This window comes from Benincasa hispida, unplaced genomic scaffold, assembly GCF_027475165.1.
Source record: "Benincasa hispida cultivar pf3 unplaced genomic scaffold, pf3_genome.v1.1 HicScf1848, whole genome shotgun sequence".
Taxonomy (NCBI): domain Eukaryota; kingdom Viridiplantae; phylum Streptophyta; class Magnoliopsida; order Cucurbitales; family Cucurbitaceae; genus Benincasa; species Benincasa hispida.
The window spans coordinates 2,371,687-2,383,939 of NW_028326240.1; the positions used below are offsets into that span (position 1 = coordinate 2,371,687).

The following is a 12,253-nucleotide window of genomic DNA, read 5'->3' on the forward strand; positions in this document are numbered from 1 at the left end:
TATTGAGAGATCTACCATACAGAACTTATTTGACATTGTCCATATTTTTTAATGTGCTTCGAGCCTTAAAATCAATCTTGCTAAGAGTGAGCTCCTTCAGATTCATGTTTTTCTCTTTTTTTACTAGTTGTTGCATGTTTTTCTCTTTTTTTACTAGTTGTTGCATTCTTTTGGTTGCAAAAGAAGTTTCTGGCCTGCACCATATTTAGGGCTTCCTTTGGGTGGCAACTCTAAGTCTGTTTTTCTTTGGCGGCCCGTGATTGAGAGATTTTAGCATAAACTCCATAATTGGAAGTATGCTTATATATTGAAAGGGGGTCGTCATATGCTCATTCAAGCCACTCTTTCTAACCTTCCCAACTTATTATTTGTCTTCGTTTCAGGCTCCTTCCTCTGTTATTAGTTGCCTTGATAAGTTGGTTCGAGATTTCTTTTGGGAAGGTTTTCGAGGTGATGGTGGCTTGCATAACGTGAATTGGGTGGTTTCTCAGCGCTCTCAATTATTGGGTGGCTTTGGCATTGAAAAATTTTAAACATCGAAATTCTGCTCTTCCTGCAAAATGGACTTGGCAATTTTTATCTAAGCACGACGCTTTATGGAGGAAGCTCATTGTTGCTAAGTATTATTCCTCTTATTGTGTCTGGCCCTCTCCAATCTTTGGTGGTTCTTCCATAGCTCCTTGGAGGTACATTTGTCAATTTATCGATCTGATTGCCAATCGGATAAGACGTTGTATTGGTGATGGTTCTTCTACGTCTTTCTGGCACGACTCTTGGCTTAGTCGTGGTGTCCTTGCCAACACTTTATCCACGTCTCTTTCGTCTTGTGCAGCAACCTAAAGTTACTGTTGCTAATGCTTGGATCTCTTATACATCTGCTTGGAATTTGAACTTACGTCATAATCTTACTAAGTTGGAGATTGTTTAATGAGTTTCATTATCCCTTCATCTGGCATCCATTCGCTTGTGTTCCCCCCTGATACTTGGTTGTGGCCACTTGATCCTTCTATGGGTTTTACTATTAAATCTCTTATAGCTGATCTTGTGGGTGATCTGGATTCAGGTTTGACTGACCTTTATTCCGCAATTTGGAAAGATAGATATCCAAAGAAGATTAAAATCTTTCTTTGGGAACTTAGCTTGGGTGCCATCAATACTGTTGACCATTTGCAGCGTCGTATGTCTTATGTCTCTTTCTCCCTCTTGGTGCCATATGTGTCACAAGCATGTTGAGTCATTGGTTCATCTATTTTTCCTCTGTTCTTTGCTACCAGCTTTTGGGATCTTTTCTTGCCTGTTTTTTGTTGGTCTTTCCCTTGTCCTAATAATATTTCTGATGCTTTGGCCTCAATGTTAGTGGGTCATCCTTTTAGTAGTACTAAGAAGGTGATTTGGTTGGCCTTTATCCGTGCGTTCCTTTGGTGCATATGGGGTGAAAAGAACAGAAGACTTTTTAACGATACTTGTTCTTCTAGTGCTCGGTTTTTTTTAGTTTGTTTTGTCTATTGCTTTTTCTTGGTGTAAATTAAAACACCTTTTCACCCATTTCAGTTTATCATTTTTAGTCAATAATTGGTAATCCTTATTGTAATTTCTTTGCTTGGGAAAAACCCTTATACATATCAATTAATTGTTTCTTTTACCAAAAAAAAGAGTTTTGAGATTGATCCCAATTTAGTCCCTAAGGTTTCAATATGTTACAATTTTACCTTTAAAGTTTAAGTTTTATTTCAATTTCGTCTCTAGGTTTCAAGACTTACATTTTAAAGCTCGATTTTTCACTAAACACTCACTTTCAAACATTAATTAAAAAGAATTAAAGAAATTATAATTAATTGATTTTCACTATTTTTCCATCACTATTACAATTAATTTTAAAATTTTACTTCATAATTAATTTAAATTAATTAATAGACATTAACACCAAAGACTATAGTGCATACACTACTACAAAATAGAGGTTAAAACTTAAAAGTGTATATCTTGAAACCTAGGACCCAATTAAAACAAAACTCAAAATTTAAGGACTAAAAGTGATACTTTAAAATCTAAAGACTAAAATAGTAATCAAACTCAAAACGTAAGTATTAAAAGTGTAACATTTCGAAATCTAAGGACCAAACGAAAACTAGACCCAAGACTTAAAGACCAAAAAGATATTTTTTCCAAATAATAAACATATCTAAGCAACAATGGTAGAGCAGAGATATAGGTTTCACTCACAACGAAAGCCGAACGAATCAGCTCTTCAACATAATCAATTGTTGCTCCTTTTACAAAATCATATGAGATATTATCAACTACCAATTTAACTCCTTGCTTCTCACACACCCTGCAAACATGAAAGGAGAGAGAAGGGTAAAGTTTTAAAAAGTGAAACCAAAAATCATTGGCAATCTTTAGGTGAAAATCTTAAATAAGCAGCGAGTTTGAGCTAGTTTATAGACCTGTCATCTGGATTGGTTTTCTCATCCAAATTGAAAACATATTGAAATCCAGAACATCCCCCAGTTTCTACACTCAAACGAAGCATCTTTTCTTCCATAGGTTCTTGCAATTCCTTCATTCTCTGCAAGAAATGTCAAGGCTCAGCAGAAAGTAAATCAGGACCGGTCTTCGTAAGAACTTCATTATTCAACCCTTGCAAACACATGCAGCAGGAAAACCGTGGAAAAATGATAGTACGAATGCTGCAGAACTATCTTACTGATATATTCTTTTTATGAATAACATAAACTCATCAAGCAATTTAGCCCTTTGGTAACAGACAATACATCATACATCTGGTTATGAAGAGTTCATTCCTAAGTTTATAAGTCTCAGTTCCTTTCATCCATTCCAACTTTCAAGTAAAGTTTTTAAAAAATTAAGAATAAGACAATTACTGCAACTGGCACCATATTATTCTTAACATTTCTCCAGTTTTGGCATCATAACTTATGCCTCGTTTTAGGGCATCACATATGACAGCAAATGCCCAAATCTCAAATCCTCCACTCAAATTTTAAGCGCATAAAAGGCAATGGTTCATTGACATCCTAAAACCAAGAAATTATTGGCCCAAATAGTGCACAAAATGAGGATAACCCAGAAAATCAAGAACTAAAACAATGATGACAATGAAATAGATGAATAGTTTCTAATCCATATGGTACTTGCACAAAAAGGATTACATAAAATGTATGGGATACCCGAATGCAATTATCTGTCATGTGGATGGTATCAATGCCCACAGATGGAGTTATCAACGAAGAAGAGGTTTCTTGATGAGCTAAAACAGAAGAGCTAAGAAGCCTTTGGTTCTCTCGAATACGTGCTGCGAAGTATGGTGTTAGACGCTGAATTAGAAATCTGGGGACCATCTCTTTATTCACTCCTCTTGAAATTTGATTCTCATCTGCAGTAAAACCAAATGCTAAAGGCATTAACATGACTAATGAGGGCAATGCTTCTTCAAGGGTATCCGAGTCAATTAAAAGTTAAAACAAAAATGGAAATGCAAGATTTCAAACTGACCCAGATGAATTCGATCAACTATTGTGGCAGCGGTATTCAAACAAAACCCATGAATCCAGCAACTTTGCAGCATAAAACATGTTCTTGGAAAGCAATTTCTATTATAATTCAAATCAGCTCAAGAAGAGCTCTAACCATGAAATTCCAAATAATTTTAGCCTTTCCTCTAGACATCATACCCGCAAGGATTTGCAAAACTCAAGCATCCACTCGATTAGGGAGAAATTGATACCCCAAATTCATTCAAAAGGAAGATCCAACCCTCACACGGTTTAATAATGTTTTCCTAGCGAATTTTCCATCTCAAAGTAAAAAGTAATAATCCACAATGAGAGGTAAAAACGGAAATCACAACATTCACGAGAAAACCAAACCCAAACATTGTAAAATCTCAAGCAAAAGACTGAAGTATTGCACAAGACGGTAGTGTTGTGGATTTCTAACAATGGGTTCTATTTTAATGATCTACGGATTTTTGGAGATTTTGAGAGGGAGGGAAAGGAAAAATCTGAAGAGAGAGGCTTGCATTTGTACCAAGACTATGGAGATATATTATCGTTTTGAGTTTGGACAACCTTTTCTTTCCAAACACAAGATGCCAGATTAAAAATGGGTTTTTAAGAAAAATACACCCCTCTCACATGTCCTTTTACAGAAACAAGAAAACTAAAATGTAGATTGCACTTGATAAAAACCATTATCTAGAAACTGTTCGCAAATGGTTAAATTTGAATAGTTGAATTCTAGCCAATCATAGTCATGGCTGAATCAAGCATGATTTATATTGTGTTTTTTTTTTATAAATGAAGAAACAACCTTTAGTTGAGGGGGGAAAAAAGGGATCTAAAAAACAAGCCCACCAAAGAGGAGGATGCTAAAGAAAAGGCCTCCATAACTGTAAAATAAGACCTATTGGGTAATGTTAAAAATAGAAAATAGAGGATACTAGGTTTACGCGGAAAATCCTAGAACATGGAGAAAAAATAACAATAAAGAGTCTCTTTTATTATGTTTAACACACGTTGAAAGTTACAATAGAAGTCATATTTATAGGCTCTAGCAAGCCCTAAAATAGAAAAGGAAATAAACCTAGGGTAAAGTAAAATACTAAAATACTCTTAGGGCTATAAACTATCAACAAAGCCTCTTATTTCCAACACTCCCCCTCAAGTTGGGGCATAGATGTCAATTAGACCCAACTTGCTAACACATGAGTCAAAACTTTGCCTAAGTAACCCTTTGGTGAGAACATCAATAATTTGTTGATTAGATGGAATATACAGAATACAAATACTGTCATTGTTCAGTTTCTCTTTTATAGAGTGTCTATCAATCTCCACATGTTTAGTTCTATCATGTTGTACAAAATTATTGGCTATGCTTATAGCCGCTTTATTATCACAATAGAGTTTCATAGGTAGAACACTATCTTGGTGTAGATCAGACAGAACTTTCTTCAACCAGATTTCTTCACAGATTCCCAAATTCATAGCTCTCCATTCAGCTTCAGCACTATTTCTAGTAACAACACTTTGCTTCTTACTTCTCCAAGTAACTAGGTTACCCCACACAAAAGTACAAAATCCAGAGGTAGACTTTCTATCAATAACTGATCCTACCCAATCAGAGTCAGTATAAGTCTCAATGCATTTCCTGTCAGTTTTTCTGAACATCAGACCTTTACCTGGTGAGCTTTTCAAATATCTCAGAATTTGACTCACAGCTTCCATATGTTCTTCGTAGGGTACCTACATAAACTTACTAACAACACTGACAGCATAGGAAATATTTGTCTAGTGTGAGATAAGTAAATCAGTTTTCCCAATAGACGTTGATACCTCTCTTTATCAACAGGAACTTTGTCAACAGAATCTCCTAGATTCACATTGAATTCAATAGGAGTGTCAGCAGATCTACATCCAGTCATACCTATTTCTTTTAACAAGTCAAGAGTGTATTTCCGTTGTGAGACAGAGATCCCTTTCCTTGATCTTGCCACCTCCATTCCAAGGAAATACTTTAGATTCCCTAGATCTTTGATATCAAACTCATTGGTCATTTTCTTTTCCAGCCTAGTAATCTCAACACCATCATCTCCTGACAAAACAATATCATCAATATACACAATTAGAACAACAATTTTCCCAAATACTGGCCTTTTTGTAAACATTGTATGATCAGAGTGTCCCTGAGTGAAACCTTGGGACTTAACAAAGGTAGTAAACCTGTCGAACCACGCTCTCGAGGATTGTTAAACCATACAAAGACTTTTTGAGTTTACAAACCTGATGATCAAACTGAGCTTCAAAACCTGAAGGGCTCATATACACTCTTCTGATTCACCATTCAGAAATGCATTTTTCACATCAAGTTAATGGAGAGGCCAGTCTTTATTAACTGCAACAGAAAGAAGGGCTCGGACCGTGTTTAACTTCGCTACAGGGGAGAAAGTCTCAGAATAATTTATCCCATAAGTTTGAGTAAACCCTTTTGCTACAAGTCTGGCCTTGTACCTGTCTATAGTTCCATCTGATTTATACTTCAGAGTGAACACCCACTTGCACCCAACTGTTTTATGCTCTTTGGGAAGAGCAACAAGGCCCCACGTGTTATTCTTTTCGAGAGCTCTCATTTCTTCCATGACGCCAATCTTCCACTCAAGAATTTCCATAGCCATATGGTATTGTTACTATATCAAGGCTGGCAGTGAACGCCCTGAACCTAAAAGACAGATTACTGTAAGACATACAGCTATACATGGGGTACTTGGTGCAGGATTTGGTACCCTTTCTCAATGCAATGGGCATGTCAAGAAAGATATCATAATCCTCTGGTTTGCCTAATTCCTCATCTGTAATGGAATTTTGATTACATTTTCCAGCCTGATGAAAAATCTCACTCTCTTGTGTTTCTGTTGAAGTCTCATCACTACTTGCAACTCTGTTATTCTTTGGAACTAGCATATCATTCCTATCATATTCAGTCAAATCAACAATATCATCCTCAACACACAAGTTAGTATTATTAGGGCCAGTAGTACCTTGAGATTGCATTGGTTCATATTCATGGACTGAAGCTGACGAAGCAATAGGGGACACCATTTCCTTTCTGAGATTCTTCGTATGGTAGGTTATCCAAGGGATTTGTTTAGTGGGTAGAATGGTGTCATGGGTACTCCAGATGGGTTCAGGAAGGAGTTCAGGAAGGTCAGTGGGGACTGAAGATGTGGACCAGCTAGTCTCTTCACTAGTACTCTCCCCCTGAAGATGACTAACGGGAAAGAAAGGTTTATCCTCAAGGAACATTACATCCATGGAGATGAAGTATTTTCGGGAAGAAGGATGGAAGCATTTATAACCTCATTGGTGAAGGGGATACCCGAAAAGCACATTTCTGAGAACGAGGGGTGAACTTAGTTTGGTTAGGGCCATGACTATGGACAAAGGCTGTGCACTCAAAAGTTCGAAGAGGAACATTAGGAATAAGTCGCATGGTAGGGTATGACTCCTTGAGGCATTCAAGAGAGGTTTGGAATTGGAGGACACGGGAAGACATTCGATTAATAAGATGAGCTACAGTCAAAACTACATCCCCCCATAAGTAAGATGGAAGTGAAGTAGACAGCATGAGAGACCATGCAACCTCAAGAAGGTGACAATTTTTTCTTTCAGTCACCCCACTCTGTTGAGGTATATAGGCACATAAGCTTTGGTGGACAATGCCTTTAGAAGACAGAAAATCATGAAGAGTATTATTAAGGAACTCAAAACCATTATCACTACGAAGAATAGCAATTTTGGTGTTGAACTGAATCTCAACTGTGGTGTAAAATTGTTGAAATACCAATGAAACCTCAGATTTATCAATGAGGAGAAAAACCCATGTAAGACGGGTATGATCATCAATAAAGGTCACAAACCATGTTTCCCCGAAGAGGTGGTAATACTTAAGGGACCTCAAACATCACTATGAATAAGGGTGAAAGGCTGAGAAAGTCTGTAAGGTTGAGACGGAAAGGTGACTCTATGTTGTTTTACACGAATGCACACATCACAAGATAGAGAAGAGACGTCAACTTTATTGAATAAATGAGGAAATAATTTCATATATTTGAAATTTGGATGACCAAGGCAAAAATGTCACAACATACAATCTTTTTCTAAAGTTGAAAAATAAGAAGACAACAAACTAGTTCTATAACAGTTCCTAAAGAAAGCATCATCATCAAGGACATAAAGTCCCCTATTGTGACGGGCAGTGTCAATCATCTTCCCGAGCTCAAGTCCTAAAAGAAAACATTGTCTGATGAGAAAGCAACTTGACAATTCAGATCTCTAGTTATTAGATAGTAAATTGTAAGATGTTCTGGGTACATGCAGCACATTCTATAAAGTTAAACCATCAAACGGAGAAATATGACCCTTGCCCGCAATAAGAGCAAAGGACCCATCTACAATCCAAATCTTTTCAATACCAGCACTCGGAAGATATGATAGAAAATTATCAGAAGATCTAGTCAAATGATCTATAGCCCCCTGAATCAAGTATCCATGGTTTCTTGCCATTTATGCTAAGGAGACTTAAGACGCGAGAGATACCTGATTGAGCAACACCCCAAGGAAAGATCAAGGGTCACTTGCAATTCACCTGAGGGTTGTGACTGGGGGACACTCGGAATTCAATTGTAAGATCCCGACCAGATTGGACTTGATTTGGAGGACGTCTTTTACCATTCGGTGATCTGCCATGTAAGTTCCAGCACAATTTTTTTTTGTATGTCCAGGGCTTCTTGCAATGTTCACACACCGGGGTTTTGTTTCCCATTTTCCTTGTCACGGTAGCAATAAAAAAAATTGGGTTGACCCAACCTAATCCAAAATCCATATATACAAATTAAAAAAAAAAAAACCATATATATTTCCGTTAGAATTGATGAATTTGTGAATTCTTGATGTTTTTCTTCTAAAAATATTTTTTGTTTATAAAGTTTGTAATAGATATTATAGATACTTTATATGTAAGAATTAAATCTATAAGATTTTAATTATTAGATAAAATTGAGTTTTATGAGATTTTAGTTATTAGATATATGTTGTAGAAAAAATTTAAATATTTTATATTAAGAAGAAAACAAACAATAACTCAATGACACACCTCAATCCAACCCAAATTTTGAGGGTTGAATTGGAGAATAGGTTTGGGCCAACTCGACAAACCCGGATTTTCAGGTTGGTCCAAAAATATGCCACAACCCAACTCAACTCAATCTATATACAATTCTATTTAAATGATAAATGAAATTGTCTTTAAAGTAATAATAAACATGTAAAACACATATTATCTTTTATTTTATTTTTGAGTTGGTGAAACATTTATATCAATTAAATATAACACAAATTTCAATATTCTAACTTTGTTCAATGTATATTGAAATAAAGATACATTCATTAAACTATAGTTTCACTATTTAAAGTTTGAACTTCTAAAACTACATTTATTTTTTTTTAGAATTTATGTGCAGGTAAAGTTGTTAATTAAATATTACTAAGAAATAACTAACAAAATAATTAGGAATTCTTTATGTTAATAAATAAACAAATAAAAGTTTTTCAAGAAGATAAAGGAAATAAATATTTTTATTAGCATAAGAGATAAGACAAGACTAGAGACTATTTTTGTTTATTTTTATTTGTAAACATTATATTATATTATTTTTAATATCTAAAAATCAAATAAAAAGACTGACTTTTCAAGCTTGCTCGTTTGGTAGCCGCCACGAATATGGGTGGTGGCAGCCAACCACTACGCTCCACGTGGCGATGACAAGTCACCTTCCTCAGTTATTATCCATAAAAATGCCCCAACGCGATTTCCAATCACTTTCATAAAAGTGGAAATTAAAATATTAAAAATTAAACCCGTCTTCAGATCGCTGCATAGAGATGACGTGGCCACGCACCGAGTATGAAAATTAATATAAAAAAAAAGGCAAATTTTCAATATTACAAAATAAAATGTTAAAAATCATTTTTAGTCTCCAAACTTTCATAAAAATTACAATTTAGTCACTGAACTTTGGTTTATAATGATTTATCCTTGAATTTTAGAGTGTAACAATTTAGTCATTATATTTTAAATTTTGTAATGATTTAATCCCTAACGTAGAAATTAATGTTAAATTTTCATGAGATTTCTTACGTAAATAAGTCGATAAACTAATTAGTAACTCAATACTTTTATAAAATACTTAATCTACATCATTAAATAAACTAAAAATTGACATATAATTTTGACGATTTTTTTATGCTAGGGACTAAATTGTTATAATATATATATTACAATGACTCAATTGTTACCTATTAAAGTTTAAGGACTAAGTTGTTACAAAATTGGAAGTATATGAACTAATTGTTAGAAATAAAAATTTAATGACTAAATTGTTACTTCATGAAAGTTTAGAAGTCAAGAATGTTTTTTAATATTTTATTTAAAATATTCCTGATTTTATCATAATTGTATTTTTATGTAATTTTTTTTAAAGTAAAAGGTTCAATCACTTTTTCTTATTATTATTACAATGAAAAAAAAAAACAAAAGAAATGGTTGAAGGGAAGGAGATTGCCTTAAAAGAGCATCTAACACCCACCATGGATGTTATCAATCCAAATGGTTGAAATTGATTGCTAATGAATTTTGACTTATTTATATTACCTTCTAATATATATATACTTTGACTTTGTTGATCTATAATATATTGGATGACTTTAATTGCGTGTTACTCATCTTCCTAGACAACAAGTTTGATTAGTACCAACTAAAGGCGTGCCACGTGTCGTAATCGTAAATTTGTATTTTAGATTCCACACTTGTTGAGAAAATACTCTTTGTTTTAGAAGGTAGAGGATTCTCTTGCAAAAATGAGTGAAGTTATATCACGTTTGCCATTCCATAACCAAAACTAGTGTCATTGCAAATGAGTTTCTATAGATGGATGAATAGTAAAGGTAATGGGTCCCACGTAATTTTCAAAGACATTTTGATTATAGATTTGAAGATAGATCCCACAAGTTATTACGATTATAGAACAGTAAACAACAATAAATATAATCAGATTTGACCCTTTTTTAATATTACCATTGACAAATTACATATCACGTGGGATAAACATGGCCTTAACTACTAAGAGTAATTCGGAGGAGTGCATTCTCTTATGAAGAACTTTTTCTACTCGATTGATTTTCTTAGTGTATTTGAAGGACCACTCAGAAGAGCTTTGTATATTGAAGTGAGGGATACAAAGCAATAAGTTAATGTAAAGAACTTATACGTGATCGAATCTTCGAGGTTCTTCATTTTTCACCTATATTTTTCATCTCGCCCAAATTATTATATCTTTGGGTAAGTTGTTGGTATCTAATTATAATGACTAAAGTGGTTGTAAATTCTTATCTCTTTGTTCTTTTTCTTTCTTTCTTTTCTTGCACTAAATCTTATGTTGTGAGTTAAGCTATTTTTCATAACACAAAATACCAACAGTAGTTTAGAATAAGGAAAATTATATTTTATAAAATATTTCTACTATTTTTAGATATTAGTAATTTGTTGAATATTGTGTTAAAGTATTGAATTAGTTAAATCAATCCAAACTTGTGGATATCCTACCTCAGTAGGAGTTCATGTGTTCAAATATGTATAAATTATTTTCTCAATCGTTAATAAATGATAGATTAACCAGAAAAATAATTAAATTTGTGTATTAGTAGAATGAAAATAACAAATACTTTAGAAATAATCAAGGATTAAAGTATCATGTTGATGTCCATATCGAGATTTTAATTTTACGAATATATCAATATCGACAAATATTTCTGTAATTCACGACATTTATAAAATTTATTTAAATTAGTAATTAAGTTGTTTTTACTCAAAAACTAAGTTATGAATATTGTTATAGAATTGTTACTAGTATACTAATTTTCGAATGCAATCTATTTGAGCATGAGGAACACGTTGATCATTAGAAATTCACGTACCAAGGTGAGTGAGCTAAGATCATTTTTAGGCCCCCTAACCTTGTATATTATTCTAGTGCTAGGCTAGTGAAGCCTGAGCTGGCGATGAATCAACAATCCGAAGTTGCGTATTCTTGTCTAAAATACTTGTTGGCATGCAAGACGAGACTAGAACCAAGGCCAAGGGCTCAACTATTTCAAATGAAGAAGAGAATTTTCTTTCTCTCATGCCCTTTACCTTAAACCTGACAAATCTCGAATGAAGTGAAACAAAAGCAAAGGCCAAAAAAGAGGCGGCGTAGGTTAGATACTATTGATGGAACATGGTAATCCTCAAACACTTCCCCAACGGCTTTACTAGTCGTTGGGGGCCTAGGGACCGATATGATGACTGGTTTAGTAGTGATATTCATATTGGACAAACTAGAAGACATTTTTATGTTTTACGAATATATATAAAAGAAATATTAATATTGAACCTTTCAATTTACAGATATATCGACGAATATATCGATATATCCACAAATATTTTTTATCCTAATAATAATATATACATTGGTGGTAACAATACGTGTGCATGTTATACATGTTTTTTAAATATCTTTTGATGTAATTATTAATATTTAATTAATGGTTTGAACAATGAATAGCGTGACTCTTTGAGTTTTGAAAGGCTTCAAAAAAAAGTCGTCTTAAAAAACATAAATCAAAATCTAATTCCAATG

General features: G+C 33.9%; 1 protein-coding gene across 2 annotated transcripts; it reads right to left on the minus strand.

The window, feature by feature from the left end:
* Positions 1–932: 932 nt before the first annotated feature.
* LOC150030560 (iron-sulfur assembly protein IscA-like 2, mitochondrial) lies at positions 933–5,553 on the minus strand. 2 transcript variants are annotated; one of them, XM_090309525.1, is made up of 4 exons: positions 5,201–5,553; positions 3,192–3,397; positions 2,448–2,569; positions 933–2,332 (listed from the first exon to the last, which is right to left on the minus strand). In XM_090309525.1, exons 1-4 carry the CDS (start codon positions 5,244–5,246, stop codon positions 2,074–2,076), a joined length of 633 nt encoding a protein of 210 aa, XP_090165651.1. In that variant the 5' UTR covers positions 5,247–5,553; the 3' UTR covers positions 933–2,073. The 2 variants fall into 2 exon arrangements, with proteins under 2 accessions (XP_090165651.1, XP_090165650.1); XM_090309524.1 differs by lacking the exon at positions 5,201–5,553 and adding an exon at positions 3,517–3,851.
* Between the last annotated feature and the right edge of the window lie 6,700 nt (positions 5,554–12,253).

What these genes read in the sequence shown, in the direction of transcription:
- LOC150030560 (XM_090309524.1), bottom strand. Translation starts at nt 3,589, where the DNA reads ATGCTGCAAAGTTGCTGGATTCATGGGTTTTGTTTGAATACCGCTGCC. An exon ending in AGTTGATCGAATTCATCTGG is followed by an intron (nt 3,398 to 3,516) that starts GTCAGTTTGAAA and finishes GTTTTACTGCAG; the next exon opens with ATGAGAATCAAATTTCAAGA. An exon ending in TGACAGATAATTGCATTCGG is followed by an intron (nt 2,570 to 3,191) that starts GTATCCCATACA and finishes CATTTCTTGCAG; the next exon opens with AGAATGAAGGAATTGCAAGA.